At 41.0% G+C, this 17,715-nt stretch overlaps 1 protein-coding gene across 4 annotated transcripts in view; it reads right to left on the bottom strand.

Annotated features, from left to right (window-relative positions):
- Positions 1-17,715, bottom strand: part of KAT6A (lysine acetyltransferase 6A) — an 81,744-nt gene that overhangs the window by 36,821 nt on the left and 27,208 nt on the right. For 3 of the 4 annotated variants that reach the window (XM_073325198.1, XM_073325199.1, XM_073325197.1), the window contains 5 exons: positions 11,413-11,521; positions 8,473-8,554; positions 7,486-7,621; positions 5,237-5,553; positions 2,110-2,228 (listed from right to left, as the gene is read on the bottom strand). In XM_073325198.1, the coding sequence (XP_073181299.1) occupies positions 2,110-2,228; positions 5,237-5,553; positions 7,486-7,621; positions 8,473-8,548 (648 nt within the window). In that variant the 5' untranslated portion in view covers positions 8,549-8,554; positions 11,413-11,521. Of the gene's footprint in view, positions 1-2,109; positions 2,229-5,236; positions 5,554-7,485; positions 7,622-8,472; positions 8,555-8,756; positions 8,873-11,412; positions 11,522-17,715 lie in introns of all 4 variants that reach the window. The other variant, XM_073325195.1, reaches the window with a different exon arrangement.

Below are 17,715 nucleotides of genomic sequence, written 5' to 3'. Positions count from 1 at the left end.
CCTAGACAAATTGGAGGATTGGGCCAAAAGAAATCTGATGAGGTTCAATAAGGATAAGTGCAGGGTCCTGCACTTAGGACGGAAGAACCCACTGCACAGCTACAGACTAGGGACCGAATGGCTAGGCAGCAGTTCTGCGGAAAAGGACCTAGGGGTGACAGTGGACGAGAAGCTGGATATGAGCCAGCAGTGTGCCCTTGTTGCCAAGAAGGCCAAAGGCATTTTGGGATGTATAAGTAGGGGCATAGCGAGCAGATCGAGGGACGTGATCGTCCCCCTCTATTCGACATTGGTGAGGCCTCATCTGGAGTACTGTGTCCAGTTTTGGGCCCCACACTACAAGAAGGACGTGGATAAATTGGAGAGAGTCCAGCGAAGGGCAACAAAAATGATTAGGGGTCTGGAACACATGAGTTATGAGGAGAGGCTGAGGGAACTGGGATTGTTTAGTCTGCAGAAGAGAAGAATGAGGGGGGATTTGATAGCTGCTTTCAACTACCTGAGAGGTAGTTCCAGAGAGGATGGTTCTAGACTATTCTCAGTGGTGGAAGAGGACAGGACAAGGAGTAATGGTCTCAAGTTGCAGTGGGGGAGGTTTAGGTTGGATATTAGGAAAAACTTTTTCACTAGGAGGGTGGTGAAACACTGGAATGCGTTGCCTAGGGAGGTGGTGGAATCTCCTTCCTTAGAAGTTTTTAAGGTCAGGCTTGACAAAGCCCTGGCTGGGATGATTTAATTGGGGATGGGTCCTGCTTTTGAGCAGGGGGTTGGACTAGATGACCTCCTGAGGTCCCTTCCAACCCTGATATTCTATGATTCTATGATTCTAGGGCAGGGCAGTGCCTGACAGATACAAACCCCCAAAGCACTTAGTATAGATTTTCTATTTCCTTAGGCCCAGATCTCAAATTTTGCAGAGAATGAAGATGGGGACGTGCAGGAAAAATACTACTAAAATGTTCACAGATATTCCACACAAGATTGTTCTACAGTATAAAACAGACATTGCTTATATTTTTTTATATCCGTCTCTCACTCACTCTGAATGGGATCTTTCTCAGTTTGACCAAAAATACCTAAAAATATCATTGGAGAGACAAGGTGAGTAAGGTAATATCTTTCATTGGACCAACTTCTGTTGGTGAGAGGAACAAGCTTTTGAGCTTACACACAACTTTTCTTCAGAAGCTCTGTGTAAGCATGAAAGCTTGGCTCTCTCACCAACAGAAGTTGGTCCAATAAAAGACATTACCTCATCCACCTTGTCTCTTTCATATCCTGAGACCAACATGGCTACAACTACACTATATACAACAATAAAAACGTAAAAAGAAAAGGAGTTCTTGTGGCACCTTAGAGACTAACATTAGTCTCTAAGGTGCCACAAGTACTCCTTTTGTTTTTGCGGATACAGACTAACATGGCTGCTACTCTGAAACCTGTCAATAAAAATGTAATGATTTTTAAGTCCAATATCTCAAAATCTTCCAAAAATAGAAGCTATGATGATCTCTCCTTTTCGATGCCAAAATATTTCTGATTTCTGCACTGCAAGATCTGAAATATCAGATTTTATCAAAAATGTGGTCACTGGACTACAGCTGAATCTTGACCATGTTGGGCTTCAGGCAGACGCTTTTTTGTTTTGTTTTCTGTGGGTGTTCTGTCTGTTTGTTTGTTTGTTTTTGGGGAGGGAGTGTTTAAGGGGAAGGGAGGATTTCCTTATTTGGGGAAGAGAACATTTACCTTACAGGTGGTGGTTGTTTTTTAATGATTGCTGGATCTTAGAATGTTAGAATAAGTCTCAGGAGGTGTGCACTACTGAGTGGACAGAGGGCATGTAAGATGGTCAAAGGTGCATGATTAACATATATTATTTTAGAACATAAACCTCTTCTTCTCATGAACTTTTTGCAATTTGTGAAGCTAATCAGTCACAACGTTCAGCATCCTTGAATCAACTACCCATTACTATGCATTCTCTCAGAAAGGGGGATAGGGCAATTAGCTGCTCTGACAGACTGATTCAGCAGTAGGAGTTCTTTTTCTCTCCGTTTATATTTATAGCACAGGTTTAAGATTTCCCAGACACTAACAGTTTGACTTTACCTGCAGCGCTTGCTCCTGAATATCTTGGAACAACTCCATATCTTTTTCAGTCATGACATCCTGGCTCCCAAGAAGCCGCTCCTCATTTTCTTGTTTTCCATCCCAGCCATCCTGATTGTCTGTGAATGAGAGAGAAATTTCTCACTGATCATTAGCAAAGCTATAAGTGCATTCTAGTAAGAAGAGGCTCAGCTGCATTTAGGCTATGTCTACACAAGCATTTTTGTCAGTAAAACATAGGTTGCTCAGGGGCGTGAAAAAAGACACCCCTGACCAACATAAGTTACACTGACAGAAGCAGCAATGTGGAAGGAGACACTCTCCTGCTGATATAGCTACCGCTGCTTGCTGGGGGTGGTTTAATTATGCCGCCCAGAGAGCTCTCTCTACAGTTGGCATAGTGCGGCTACACAGGAGACCTTACAGCGGTGCAGCTGCAGCAGTACAGCTGTGCTGCTGTAAGGTTTCTAGTGTAGACATAGCCTTAGTCACTTTGCCACGTTTCTGATGTTTGAGACCATACAGGAATAGATAGTTTTGGATCAATGGCCCTGAAAGAGATAATGCAAACATACTGGACCTGGTTAAATAGCTGGTCTCTTAAGTTTTCATGTTGTTATAATGACATGCACACAATGAGAATTCAGAAACAAAGGAAATTACATATGGCTTACTGCTTTATGTCTGGTAAGCAGGGATCCAGTCAAACAAACATGGGCTTTTTCTGCCCCTCCCAGAACAGACTGGGCTATATACCTCTCAACCACCAGAAAAGATATTCCACTTTATGAAAAATCTGAGTGAAAACTGTAAGGCTCTTGCATCTTTTCCCATCTTTTCACCAGCCCCAGAGAAGGCACTTGAACTCCACAGAGCTACAACATTCTTGGCTCAATATTCAAGTAACCGTCCCTGCAGCCACATCAGCAATTTGACAGCCTGCTTGCTGGGGATTATTTGAGAGTGGTGGAGATTACAGCACTTCATCCCATCCCACAACCATCAAGTGCCCATTTTACACTTCCAAAGTCAACCAGTCTGATGTTCATAATTAAGGATACAATTTGGTCACAGAGGTCACGGATTCCATGACTTTAACAGATCTCCATGACTTCTTCAGCTCTGGCTGTCAGCGCCTTGCATGGTGGGGCTCTGGCTTCGTCTTCAGCCCTGCTGGGACCATATCCTGATTTTGTCCTTTTTTCCCCCGCCATGACTGTTCTGTGAATTTTGCTTAATTTTACTGTGACAAAACTGTATCCATATTAATAATTATTTCTAAAGACAGATTTCCTGCATGGCATTGCTGAATATTATCCATTGGTTATACAGGGGCAGTTAAAGTTATCAGTGACTAAGTGATCAATCATCTTATTGGTTTCTGGTGCTTTGGAAAAGGGGATATTACTTGACATATAATACAGGAAATTACACAAGACTGAAAAGAGCATAAACACTGTCACTTGATTTGCAACCCAGACAGCATTCTTTAGCTGAAAAAAGTGCTTGAAACTTGGAGACGGAGTGAGGAGATGACAGGTTTCAGTGAGCTGTAGCTCACAAAAGCTTATGCTCAAATAAATTTGTTAGTCCCTAAGGTGCCACAAGTCCTCCTTTTCTTAGAGTGAGGAGAGTTAATGCCCTCCAGAGTGCCATCTAGTGGCATGTAAGAATGTGTCCAGGACTACTCAAAGCAGAACCTCTCATATTCCAGAATAGTACATACCTTCTACATATGCCACACAAAAGAAACTCACAAGGGTTCTTTCTATCATACAAGTTTGTTTTTAGTTGTTCCCTGTTTCATACTTTCACCTCCCTATTTATAAGAAAACTTTTATTAAGTTAGCCCTGGCCTCCGAGTCACTCACTTTTCCCAAACAATATTTGACATGACTTTACAGATTTCTCAGGCCACCCTTAGCCCCTTCCTTTTGGACTGGAACTGTATCTATCTATCTATCTATGACCTTCTATGCTTATATCTATATATACACATATACATACACACATACGTATCTTCCATTCTCCAACTTGCTATTCTATCATGGTATCATTGCAGTGTTGTAGCCGTGAAGTAATACATTTTATTGCACCAACCTCTGTTGGTGAGATAGGCAAGCTTTCGAGCTTACACAGAGCTCTTCTTCAGGTTTGGGAAATGTACTCTGCGTCACAGCTAAATACAAGGTGGAACAGATTGTTTAGCACAAGCAGTTAACACACATGCCAAAGGACCATTCAAGGTGAAGTGGCCCATTAACACCTCTCCAGTCATAGGATGGAAAGGAAAACAAAAACAAAAAGCAAACAAAAAAACAGGGGGAACCTGCATAACACCTTCAAAAGACAAGCCTGGGACCTTAAATTCATAACATTGCTCGATACTAAAAACAACAACAGAGACACTGGATTTATGAAAACAACAAGGAGTCCGGTGGCACCTTAAAGACTAACAGATTTATTTGGGCATAATCTGTTGTTTTTGTGGATACAGACTAACATGGCTACCCCCTGAATCATAGAATATCAGGGTTGGAAGGGACCTCAGGAGATCATCTAGTCCAACCCCCTGCTCAAAGCAGGACCAACCCCCAATTTTTGCCCCAAATGGCCCCCTCAAGGATTGAACTCACAACCCTGGGTTTAGCAGGCCAATGCTCAAACCACTGCGCTATCCCTCCCTCTTGTTGGTTTATTACAACAATCTATAACCCACTTAACCCCTTCCCTTCCCGCTTCCTCACCTGTCCCCGCTATGACTGGAAAGGTGTTAACTGGCCACTTCACCTTGAACAGTCCCTTGAAATATGTCTTAACTACTTATGCTAAACAATCTGTTCCATCTTGTATTTAGCTGTGACACTGAGTACGTTTCCTAAAGGAGAGCTCTGTGTAAGCTCAAAAGCTTGTCTCTCTCACCAACAGAAACTGGTCCTATAAAAGATATTACCTCACCCACTTTGTCACTCTATTATGATGTCCAATTCATTTTTGCACTTGAATCTGTTACTCTCTAGATCAAATTTCTACCATCTACCAGCTCTGTTCAATATCTTCTACCTCAGTGAACCCTTTCCTGGCTTAAAAGAGGCTGCCTTGACTGACAAGGGGACAGATCCTTTACCTGTGGGCCAGTCTGAAGTGCTAGATCTTCTGGTGCCCTTTTTCCTGATCCTATATTGCTGAGAATAGTCCACCATTTCCCCTCGGGCTTTCCGCCCATCAGGGGAGGGGGTGAAGAATTTGGTAAGGCCATCAATGAGCCCTTTGGTTTTCTTGTTAAATTTCAAGGTGGTGCTGCTGTCTCTGTAGAAGTCCAGGGCATCTATCCGTTCCAGGTATCCTCCTTCTGCCGATGACGCTGACTGGCTGGATAGAGTGATCTTGCGCTTCCGGCCCCGACCAGGGCCAGTTCGAACTTTACTGAAGGGGCCTTTCGATCTAAAGAACCAGGAGGCGAAAAAAGGGCCAGACAGTAGATGTGGCAGAGAGAGAGAGAGAGAGAGAGAGAGAGATTTAGGTAAGGTAATAAACTGGTTTAACATCTATGTACCACGCCAATCACCACGGTATCTAGACATCAACTGCACAATTCAATAAAGCCCTGTTTACTGCATGACAGTCTGGGCCTAAGTTCCACAGCAAAATCCTAGACTATTCCTGCTTACTGGAAACTCTCTAGCAGATTATTTAAATATAAAAATGTAGGTTTTTACTGAATGAAAAGTGAAATTGAATTATACAATCTGTACTGCAGCCACAGTATTAGTAATGTTCATGTTAAAGTCAGTTTATTTATGCTGTCCCCACATCTTCATTTTCTGATATGCCAAAGATTTTATATTGCCAGCACACCTGCATTGTAGAAACCATCAGGAAGAAGCTGAAGGCTTTGACAGCTGAGCGAACAATTAAGGACTGTGGGATATGCACATTAGCTGGCTGTTTCTGCTAAAACAATCACCAGTGAAAAAATTAAGAATGTTGAGATTTAAACTGTCATCTTTTAGGTTTTAGGCTTAAAAACCCATTGAAACGGATAAGACAGTTCATGCTTCTCCGAGCTGTTGTTTCAGAATATCTGTTGACTCAGGCAGACATCAATGAAACAACTGCTATTTTCTTCACAGGTTTACTTTGCAACCTAATGGTATGTCTACACAGCAAAGAAAAACTCGTGGCTGGGCTGTGCCAGCCAACTCGGGCTCATGGGGCTCTGGCTGCAGGGCTATTTCATTGCCTACCTCCTCCCTGTCTGGTCCCCTCCTCCAAGGTCCGAGAGCCTGGGCTCCAGCCCGAGCCTGGTAGTCTACACAGCTGTTAAACATCCCCGCAGCCCAAGCCAGAGATGGTTGGCATGGGTCAGGCGCAGGTTTTATTTTGCTGTGTGGACATACTCATAGGGGCAAGAAACATGTTTTTTTAAATGCAAGCTTGGTATCTGAATGTTGCAACTAAGTCTGCAGTCATGAAACTGTGAAATACACATGACCTGCCTTTCTTGTACTCTATTAGGTTTAAGAGTGGTCTCATCTAAGCCCATTATATGTTGTAGAACTCCCCACTACAATGAAGGAACAAAAGAGAATGCTCCCTCCACTGACCTAAACATCAGTGCCCCTTTAAGACCCTCACAAAATATCATTTTAATGGGTTGCTCACATTCAGCAACTTCTGTTTCAGATTTCTCATTCATTGTTGCAGTGTATGTAATCTACAACTTTTCTAACTCCTACCAATATTTCCTGAGGACTAGAGTGCAACTAGCCTACGTTGACAGGAGCGGTGCCTTGCTGCAATAGAGTCTTGCTGTAAACCAGCAAAGCTAGTCTGAAGTAACAAGGGTTAAATACTTTAAATCTAAACCTCTAGTTACAGCAAAGGGAGAAAGAACTGAACAAATGCCCCAACACTCCTTGACTGTACACAGTAGTCTGAGAAATCAAATTCTGTATAAAACAGTTAATATTAGTACTGTGAAAAAAATTATGTACTAAGGGTATGCCTACACTTAAAATGTTACTGTGGCACAACTGCAGCCGTGCCACTGTAGTGCTTCAGTGTAGACACTACCTACACAGATGGGAGGGATTCTCCTGTCGACGTAGGTAATTCACCTCCCTGAGAGGTTGTAACTAGTTTGACAAAAGAATTCTTCCATCAATTTAGGGCAGGGGTTAGGTTGGTATAGCTACATCTCTCAGGAGTATGGATTTTTTAACACCCCTGAGACATAGCTATACCAATGTAAGTTCCTAGCATAGACCAGGGCTAGAGATATTCACCTTAAGTAGGACACTAAGCCCTGCACAGAAGTCCCATTTATTCCCCCTCCCCTGCCCCTACTTTCTTTTTCTCCTTAAAGCAACTTACGCTGTGTTTTGGTTCTTTAACCTGTTTTTGGGACGTCCTATTGGGTTGGCATAGCGTCGTTTTATCTGTGCTGCCTTCTTGTGTAAAAGTTTTCTTCCTTTCTTCCGTGGCCGGCATATCTGACATATCCACATACCTGTAAGACACAAAGCCTCATCACAGGATGAAAGAAAAAACAGAGGCAAGAAAGGTCCCCTCCAGATGGAGTGAAGAACAGTCTGACAGACCCCCATTACTATAAGGTTGTAAGAAAACTATCTTTCTGTCCTAGCAACCTAAACTCAAATCCTGCCTTAGTGGAAGCACTCACTCCAGAAAGGCTCTATAGGTAAGTTTTTAAGCATGCTTCCTGCAAGCATAGAGGAGCCCAGGCATCAGATTATCAGAAGAATAGTACAGAAGGAAATCCATTGAATGAGTTCCTACTTTACTTAAGGATAGTGCCTCCAAACTAGGTGGAGACATCACCACACCATGTGGGAAGACTTCGATATAGACTTCCCTTATACATGGCCTTTGAGGTACGAGAAGAACAGAATAAATTGAGCTTATGCTCCAGGAGCTACTAACTGCACAAACAGAAATATCTGCTGCCACTTGAAGGACTGCATATCAGTTTTTTTCTTCTACACAAAGCTACTCACTCACCCAAAGAAGTTGATAATGATAATCTGCTACCATAACCTCCATCCCCTCAGACCTCTGAAAACTTTTAAACCAGGAATTTAACATTTTGATTCTTTCTATTGAAAGTAGAAAAGGAAGAGAATAAAGGATTCTCATCTGAAGGTTACATGGAAAGTACATGCTCTCCTCACTCTATGGCTTTTAATACTGGAAAAGTGGTGCAATGAGTGAGATGAGTGGTGCAATGAGTGGGTAAGGAGGAGACGGGAATTCTCTTATTTTCTGATATGCCAATACTTTCAATTTGCCTCTCTCCCAACATCTCTTTTAATTCCCCCATTTGTTACACAGAATCCTCACCTTTCGGCATCCTGGTGAGAGGTGGGTCACAGCACTCCATGTGAAAACCTCGGTCACATGAGTCACAAAATAGCATATTATCCTGCGAAAAAGACAGACAGCTCTAGTTAGCTTCACGTCAGAGGACTGCACCAGGTCCAGCTCTCAGTTGCCACTGACCCCAGACAGGCTACGTCAAGTTCCCAACCATAAATGTACAGAGTACTGGTTAGTTCTGAGTCTCACTAGGTAACCAAAGATAAGCCAAGCAGAAGCTGTAAATGTTTGGTTCCAGAAGTACTCACTGCATTTTTGCCCTGATCTCGACAGGAGCTGCAAGTTTTGCACTCAATGCACTGCCATCGTAAGGCCTTCACTCGAACTGTTAGCTCTGGAGAGAACTTCAAACAGGACGGATGACCTATGAAAAAAGGATAGATAACCCCAAGGAAGCAATTCTGCTGCTGTCATTGCTCTGGGACAGACATAGAGGAGGCCTAATTAGTCATATCTTTCACATACAGTTTCAGATACCCAGAAGCGCCTTCTATTTCAACACAGATCTCACCAGGACTTGGTGCTCCAGCTCATATAAACTTACAGCTCAAAATCAGATATATTGCATGAAGTTTGGCAGCCCCTTTCCTAGTTGAATACATTTGGACTTAACTGAAGAAATTTTTGTGAACTGATTGATTCTTTCTCATAGAGACAAATAAAGATCTTTTTATAGCTAAACTGTCCTTTGTATATCATTTTGAACACATGAGCAGATGACTAAAGTGAACTTCTAACTTGATATTTTTTGTAGTCATTTGTAACTCGTTTTAGATCAGAGCCACACTGCAGGCACTTTATAACTACATAACAAAAAGGCTGTCCCTGCCACCAACAGTTTACAATCTAAGTACAGGACAAGGTACAGCAGATGGATACAAATAGGGAGCACAAGGAAACAATGAGACAGTAATGGTTGCTAAGTTAAGCAGTGGTCACAGTACATCAGCTACCTAACCACTGTCAAGTTTTTTGCAGGCATCATGACAGAACAGAGTTTTAAGGAAGGATTGGCAAGGGGACAACGAGGTGGCTTTGTAGATGTTTAAGGGGAAGTTCTCCGAGGCATATGGTGCAGCATGAGAGAAAAATTTTCAAATAAGCATATTTGGGCTAACAAATGGACAATGAATGCTGGCATCATTGGTAGTAGAGGAGACAGATTATAGGTGGTGAAGTGAAGATAAGTAGATTGCATTTGATGTGGTGTAGAGAAGAAATAGCAGTGAGTCTGAAAATTGATGTTTCCAGCAAGCGTTCTGAATGGATATAAATGAGGCAAGACAGCAAAGTCTGGGTCTTAGAGAAGTTATGCAAGAAAAAGTGGCAAGATTTAGGGTGGCCATTATGGTCAATGGGAGAGCTGATCCAGTGCTGCAGGTAAAATGAGGTGAGGGCAAGGAGTCGAGCAGCTAAAGAATCAAGTGAGTCATCAACATGGAACAAAGGCACAGAGGATGACTGTGGGATACTAAGATGAGAGACAGATTTTGGAAAAAGAAAAGGAGTACTTGTGGCACCTTAGAGACTAACAGATTTATTTGAGCATAAGCTTTCGTGAGCTACAGCTCACTTCATTGGGTACATGCATCTGATGAAGTGAGCTGTAGCTCACGAAAGCTTATGCTCAAATAAATCTGTTAGTCTCTAAGGTGCCACAAGTACTCCTTTTCCTTTTTGGAGACAGACTAACACGGCTGCTACTCTGAAACCACAGATTTTGGAGAAGTCCTACAGCCTGTGTTATACAGGAGGTTGGACCAGATGATCACAATGGTCCCTTCTGGCCCTGGAATTGATGACGAGATCACTGTGATCATCTAGGCAGATTTCCTGTGTAACACTGGCCATAGAACTTCCCCAAACTAATTCCCAGAGCAGATCATTTAAAAAAAATATCCAGTGCTTCATTTAAAAATTGCCAGTGATGGAGAATCCACCATGAGTCTTGGTAAATTGTTTCAATAGTTAATTACTCTCATTGTTAAAAATTTACACCTTCAGGATGTCTTGGATAAGTGTGGTATAAATGCCTCATTTAGCAAAGCACTTAAGTACCTACTTAAATGCCTAAGTGCTTTGCTGAACTCGGGTCAAAGAAATGACAAAATTAGCCATAAAGAAGACAGCTTTCTAAAAAGTTTACAAAGGGCTTACTGGACTAGTTATGTGGCACTTAAATGCAACTGTCCCCCAAGCTGAAGGAGCACAAAGATCAGCTAGCCAAACCCTATTGTTCCCCATCCAGGACAGTCATGTGGGCACATCATATTAGATCAGAGGTTCTCAGGACAAAATTTTTGGTGGTCACTCTCACACTTTTTCCTAAAATACTTAATTAGCTTTAGAAAAACCAAATAAATATGCATAAATTATAATGATCTGGATATGTATATTATTTACTGATAGCTAGTAAGTCTGTTGTGAAAAGTGATATTAACAAACATACAAGTATCACTTTTCACAGCAGACTTACTCAACCCTGGCAAGCCTGGGGACAAATTAAGCCCTGGATGGAGGGTCAGGGGAGGCAGTGGGACCAGAGGAGACAGGGGTTGAGGGAGGTAGCGGGGGGCTGGAGCCTGGAGCCCCATGTCCAGAACCTGCCACCCCAGGGCTGAAGCCCAACGCCCCTGGGAAGGCGGGAAACTTGTTGGCTGCCCGCTCCTACAGCATTGTGCCCCAGGTGACTCCAGAGGGGGCAGGGCCCAATCCCTGCTGGTAGCCCCAGCAATCAACACCAAGGCAGTGCATCCAGGAGCAACAGGGAGGGGAAGGGGGCGGGACTTTGCCCTTCCTCCCCCACTCATCACAGCTCAGGAGGCTGTGGCCACAAGGAAGGCCCATGGTGGCCGCATTTGAGAGATACAGTTGTTTCCAGGAGCACTACAAGTGGTCACCTACCACTGTTGCCACAATCAGCACACGAGATGAGCTCCTCAGGTTTTTTCTCACGATTCTGTTCTTTTGTACCAAGGCAGAAACTGCAGATGGGAATTGGTTCAGCAACCGGCTGTGAGAGAAAAGCAGAGATCAAAGTGCTCAATAATTTATCATTCTATAGCCTGTTGAACAAATTTTCAACTAATTATACAACTTACATAGCATGCAGAGGAAAAATTATATAGAATTATATACAAGTTAGTGCTAACCTCATGATACAACATATATTGTACTGATGTGGCTGGGAATTGTAGCTTTAAGAGGAAATTAACATACACATAAAATTCCATTAAAAAACTATATCAAGAGAACACTAAGGTTGCAGGTTAAGCACTCAACCTTAATTCTGGCATTTCCCAACTTTAATTCTGTACTTTCAGTGTGCCCCCCTTTGTACATCTGCATTAAGATACAGTTTTTAATTACACAATCACACACTAAAGTGCTCCAATATATTATACAATGTTAGATGTTCATCACATCTACTACTGGATGCAACTCTATGCCAGAAAGAAATGCGCAGATCTCATTTATATACAAGATGCTTCAATGTAGCTGGACCAATCCAACAGTGGTCTTTTTGCAAGCAAAAGACTGATTTTATGTAACAGTAATACAACTTGGGGGATGCTATTGTCACTTCTCTCTGTCAGACTTCAGTGCACACCACACACCGGACAGAGACTGGGTTGTGTTTTCCACAGTGTCCACCAGATGGAAGCACTCAAGACAAATGCTGTAGAAAATTCCCACAGTGTGTATCTTGGGGCTAGATGCTAACTGCATAGCAGGATCTGGAAAGGAATGACTATTTGGGGGAAAAAAAACAACAAAAAATGTATGGATAAAATCAGAAGTTTTAATCCTCACCCTCAGATTAAGGAGATTTTAAGAGTAACCTACTGAGAAGTGTCCAAGTGGCTATCCCACTGGTTCTGTATCTAATTATATCCCTGGGATAGCTAAGGGATTCCCTTCCATTTCCTCCATTCTTGGTTAGCATTCTGGATAAGAGACCAAACAACACGACAATAGATGGATGCAACACACAGGCACTTTCTTCTCTTGTTTGAAGGAGGAAGCTAGGCAGGGTTTGACATGTTTCTTGATGGAAGGGAAAACCAGGTAAAATGAGCCATGTGTAAATATCTCCATCCACAGTTAGGATGGTGATGTGCATGGATCCCTTGTCTTCATTTAAAATTGCGAGAGGAGAGGATAATACCAGGCACCCACAAACCTTATCTTTCCATTCCTGGTTAGGCTTAGGATACTAGACAGTTAGTTGTTCAAGGTTAGTTCTGGGAAATACATGATTTGCTGGTGCATTAATTTATGTTATGTGAATTGATACATTTTAGGAAATTGCCTTTACTCTCTTCCTTTTGTATTTTCCTGTCAGATGTTTTTATCCCACTGCCTCTCCTTAGCTGCAGTGTCCTCTTTCTATGCAGCATTTATTACTCCAAGTGCAAATTACCTTATTATTAAACAAACATGATCTCTGCCATAACATTACCACCTCTCTCTTACACAGCTATTTTCATCAGAAGACCTCACAGCACTTTACAAAGGAGGCAAAGTATCATTATCTGCATTTTACAAATGGGGATACATAGGCACAGAGAGGTGAAGTGACTTGCCCAGGGTCACTTAGCAGGCCAGTGGCAGAGCTGGAAACAGACCCCACATCCCTCTAGTCCTAGTCTTGTACTCTGTCCTCTGGGCCACTGCAGCTCCTACTCAATAAGAATCCCAACAAGAATAGCTATTCTCTTTCAAAGCAATGGTACATGCAGTACAATCCTTTTAGGGTTTAAACTCATCAAAACAACCATTACTGACATTTTTAATTCATTATTTATAATCAGAGATAGATTAGATCAATCATTAACATTTCTTAATCAGAAAATATTTCTCATTCATGAACTTCTTTTAAAACTAGTATGTTAATTTGTTTTCAATTCTACCTGTCTAATTCTGCCAGCAACCTGATCACTAAAAATAAGACCATTTCACATCTTGGATTTCATTGTGCCCCATTCTCTCATCTCCCCTCCAAGAGGATATTTTGTTTCAGACTGAAGTCCTATGGTCCATTTGCATAATGAATCTGAACTACATCAGAATAATCTTTCTGACATAAGTTAGTATATGAAACATAAATGCTGTTGCTAACAGAAAATTATTTTACATAACTGACCATTAGACAATAAATAATGATATCTCTATGCCAACATCTGAAACTGTATAGATTTCCAATTCAGTCAGAATTAAGGGCTATCATGATGCTAATGTTCCTTTGGTTAAATTCTATTTGATAGAAGCAATGTAACTAGAAGAGAGCGCTACAATTACATCCAAGTTGTGATTTTATATTATGCTACTTTGTTTCAAAGGTGGCAAAACACCACCAACGCAGAAAGTAAAATTTAAGCAATTAAGGGTACTTACAGATTTGCTTTGAACATAAAAGTTCTGTTCTGTTATAACAGAGCTGGGATAAATACTCAATATAAACAATAAACTTCATCGTTTTAGGACTGAATTCTGTGTCAGATCCTAATCTCAGTCACTCACATATCTCAAGGAAAACTTTACAGGCTACTGGTAGTGAAGCCTCATCATCTTTAAAGGACTGTAGGATGATAAAATTACTTCATACATTCCAATAAGCCTGAAGTATTTCTGATCTACTCTTCAAAGCCATAAGAGTGTTCAAGTCTCACACTAAGATGTCATCTGGAAATATGAATTGCTAATGCAAATCACATAGAAAGAAGTCACCACTGCAAGAGAATACAACGTCAAAAGAATGCAAAGCTGTAATTAAACTACTAGCAGCCTGCTCTCCCACTTGTATGTATATGTGCATCACAGAGGCACCAGGAGACTGCAGGTACATACATCACACAGGATAAAGAAACAGGAAATCACAACTGGAACACTGTGCACGGTTCTGGTGATTACAGTAAAAATCCATGCATTTCCCCTGACATTCAGGAGTTACATCAGGGATGTATTTGGCCCAGGGTCCAAAGCTGTGGTCTAATGGACTAAACACTTGGCTGAGAGTCAGAAGACCTGTGTTGTACTCCCATCTTTGCTACTGACCCATAGTATGGCTTCGAACATGTGATTTAACCCATTGGTATATTAGTTAGCCCATCTGTAAAACTGGGATGCCACCACCCACTTTTAGAAAGAACTCTGAGATCTATGAATTTAAAGAACTATACTCACAAGATATTGTTAAAGCAATATCCAAAAAGTTTCACTAGTAAAACTAAAAATTTTTATTTTTTTTATAATTTTTATTTTTTTGGACTAAAAATTTACAGCTATTGATTCATTGTACTGATGACTGGTTGCAAAACCGTTTCAAATAAAGACCTTGGCTGCTTTCATACACAAAAAACTTCTTAACACTGTAACCTTGAATCAAATTTTCTGTACTTGATCTCTGCCCAAAACTGCACTTTTTTGCTGCTGCTGAAGGTTTGAGCAATATCCCTTCAAACTTTCACCATGAAAAAAAAATTGTCATCACACTTAAGATAGGTCTTTGGCCAAACAGCTAAATTTGAAACATGAAACAAAGGAGATAATCCTCGAATGAAAACCAGCAATCTGGACTGGTTTTGTTTTAATCAAGGTATGGCTATTTGAAAACTGCAAACTCAGTATATACAGCAGAAAACTACCTTAAACCTACATGTGCACATTTAAACAGATCAACTACACATGCACAACTAGTTAAGTGCACATATGTTAGTTTCAAGAATTTTCAAGCCCTCTGGTGAAGCTCAAAGAGAATGTAAGTGACACAAACCAGTAACCCACAGATTTTAATTCCTTCCCCCAAGACATTAGTTTGTCCATTTTGCACACATGCACTGCAGTATTGGCACTGAAGAATTTTCTCTCTCTCTCACACTTGTTAAATGCAACATCTTACAGAATTACCATGAAATGTGCTAGATGTGCAATATGGTCAAGTTAATGTTGCCAGAGAAACTTTAATTTTGGACTTTTCTAACTTTTGAGTGTTTGATCTCAAAACCTTAATGTTGCATTAGTGTTAGTTTTGTATTTACACATGCCATAGTTTGGGGACCTTTGGTTTATTCCAAAGAGCCTATCATGTGGACCACATACATATATCAATAGGGCCAGATTAGGTTCGTGATATATGGGTGTTTTGTGTCATTGTTTCCTTCTACTCCATCAGTCTCTCTGTATCCATTTGTTGTTTCTTGTTCTATACTTAGATTGTAAGCTCCATGGGCAGGGACTGTCTTTTTATTCTGTGTTTGTACAGTACCTAGCACACTGAGGTCCTGGTCTCTGACTAGAGCTCTTAGGTGATATGATTATAACAATCATTGACATTTTAGGGCTATATTTGACTTAAATACTGAGACTAGAAAATAATTTATTTTAATGATGTAACCTTTTCAGAAACTGGTAAGATTTTTATTTAATTTAGATGTTATATATACTTTCATCATGCTCATGTAACTACAATTAATTGAAGTTACTAAGTGACAAGACTTAAGAGGAAATAGACTGAGAATGATTAAATAGTGAACTCCTGTTTGTAATACCTTATGCCCTGATTCTGCAAACACGTGCTTAATTTTAAACACATACGTAGTTCCAATGAGATCAAGTTCAAACTAAGCATACACATAAATCTCTGCAGAATCTGAACCTGACTGAATATGTACTGTGGGTTATTGCCCACTTTGATAGAAGATTTACTGACTAATAATAAATTAGAAGATTGCAGGTATCCTAATTAAATCTACACAATCTTGATAGAGGTTATATGACTAGGTTAACAGTAATTATAAGATACATAAGGGTTGCAGTCTATTACAAACACTAATCTTAAAATGTAAAAATATCGTAAAAATCATGGCACAATTTATGAGCCAATCATAACAGTTCAATCACCTTTTTATGTTACTTCTTGTGCATCCTTTGTATGTGTTTTGTTTTTTTATTAAGGTAATTTCTTTGGGACAAGGACATGTCATCTTACATATCTGTAAAATGCCTAGTAAATTTTGGGGCACTGTATTAAAATGAAAACAGATATGGCCCTAAAGAAGGCAGATATTTGCTGAAATATCAGCTAACAGTTATTTTCCTTCCAAACATAAATTGCTTGAAAATATGTAAAGGATATGCAAGGAATCTGGTTGAGGACTGTGGTTAGAGCTGGGAGAACCTTGCTCCAATGACTATTTATAAAAAGTAGAAAGAAAGGGAGTACTTGTGGCACTGAGAGACTAACAAATTTATTTGAGCATAAGCTTTCGTGAGCTACAGCTCACTTCATCGGATGCATTCAGTGGAAAATACAGTGGGGAGATTTTATATACACAGAGAACATAAAACAATGGGTGTTACCATGCACACTGGAACAAGACTGATCAGGTAAAGTGAGCTATTACCAGCAGGAGAGATGAGATGATAAACATGGGGAAATAGTTTTACTTTGTGTCATGACCCATCCACTCCCAGTCTTTATTCAAACCTAAGTTAATGGTGTCCAGTTTGCAAATTAATTCCAATTCAGCAGTCTCTCGTTGGAGTCTGTTTTTGAAGTTTTTTTGTTGAAGAATTGCCACTTTTAGGTCTATAATCGAGTGACCAAAGAGACTGAAGTGTTCTCCAACTGGTTTTTGAATGTTATAATTCTTGAGGTCTGATTTGTGTCCACTTATTCTTTTATGTAGAGACTATCCAGTTTGACCAATGTACATGGCAGAGGGGCACTGCTGGCACATGACGGCATATATCACATTGGCAGATGTGCAGGTGAATGAAGAAACAGATTGACAGAGCCAGAAGAGTACCCAGAAGTTACCTACTACAGGACAGGCCCAACAAAGAAAATAACAGAACGTCACTAGCCATCACCTTCAGCCCCCAACTAAAACCTCTCCAACGCATCATCAAGGATCTACAACCTATCCTGAGGGATGACCCAACATTCTCACAAATCTTGGGAGACAGGCCAGTCCTTGCTTACAGACAGCCCCCCAACCTGAAGCAAATACTCACCAGCAACCACACAACAAAAACACTAACCCAGGAACCTATCCTTGCAACAAAGCCCGTTGTCAACTGTGTCCACATATCTATTCAGGGGACACCATCATAGGACCTAATCACATCAGCCACACTATCAGAGGCTCATTCACCTGCACATCTGCCAATGGTTACAGGGAGTCTGCTTTCTCCTTCCCCCTA

The sequence above is a fragment of the Lepidochelys kempii genome, chromosome 26 (genome assembly GCF_965140265.1).
Source record: "Lepidochelys kempii isolate rLepKem1 chromosome 26, rLepKem1.hap2, whole genome shotgun sequence".
NCBI lineage: Eukaryota > Metazoa > Chordata > Testudines > Cheloniidae > Lepidochelys > Lepidochelys kempii.
This window is presented reverse-complemented; position numbering and strand designations above follow the sequence as displayed.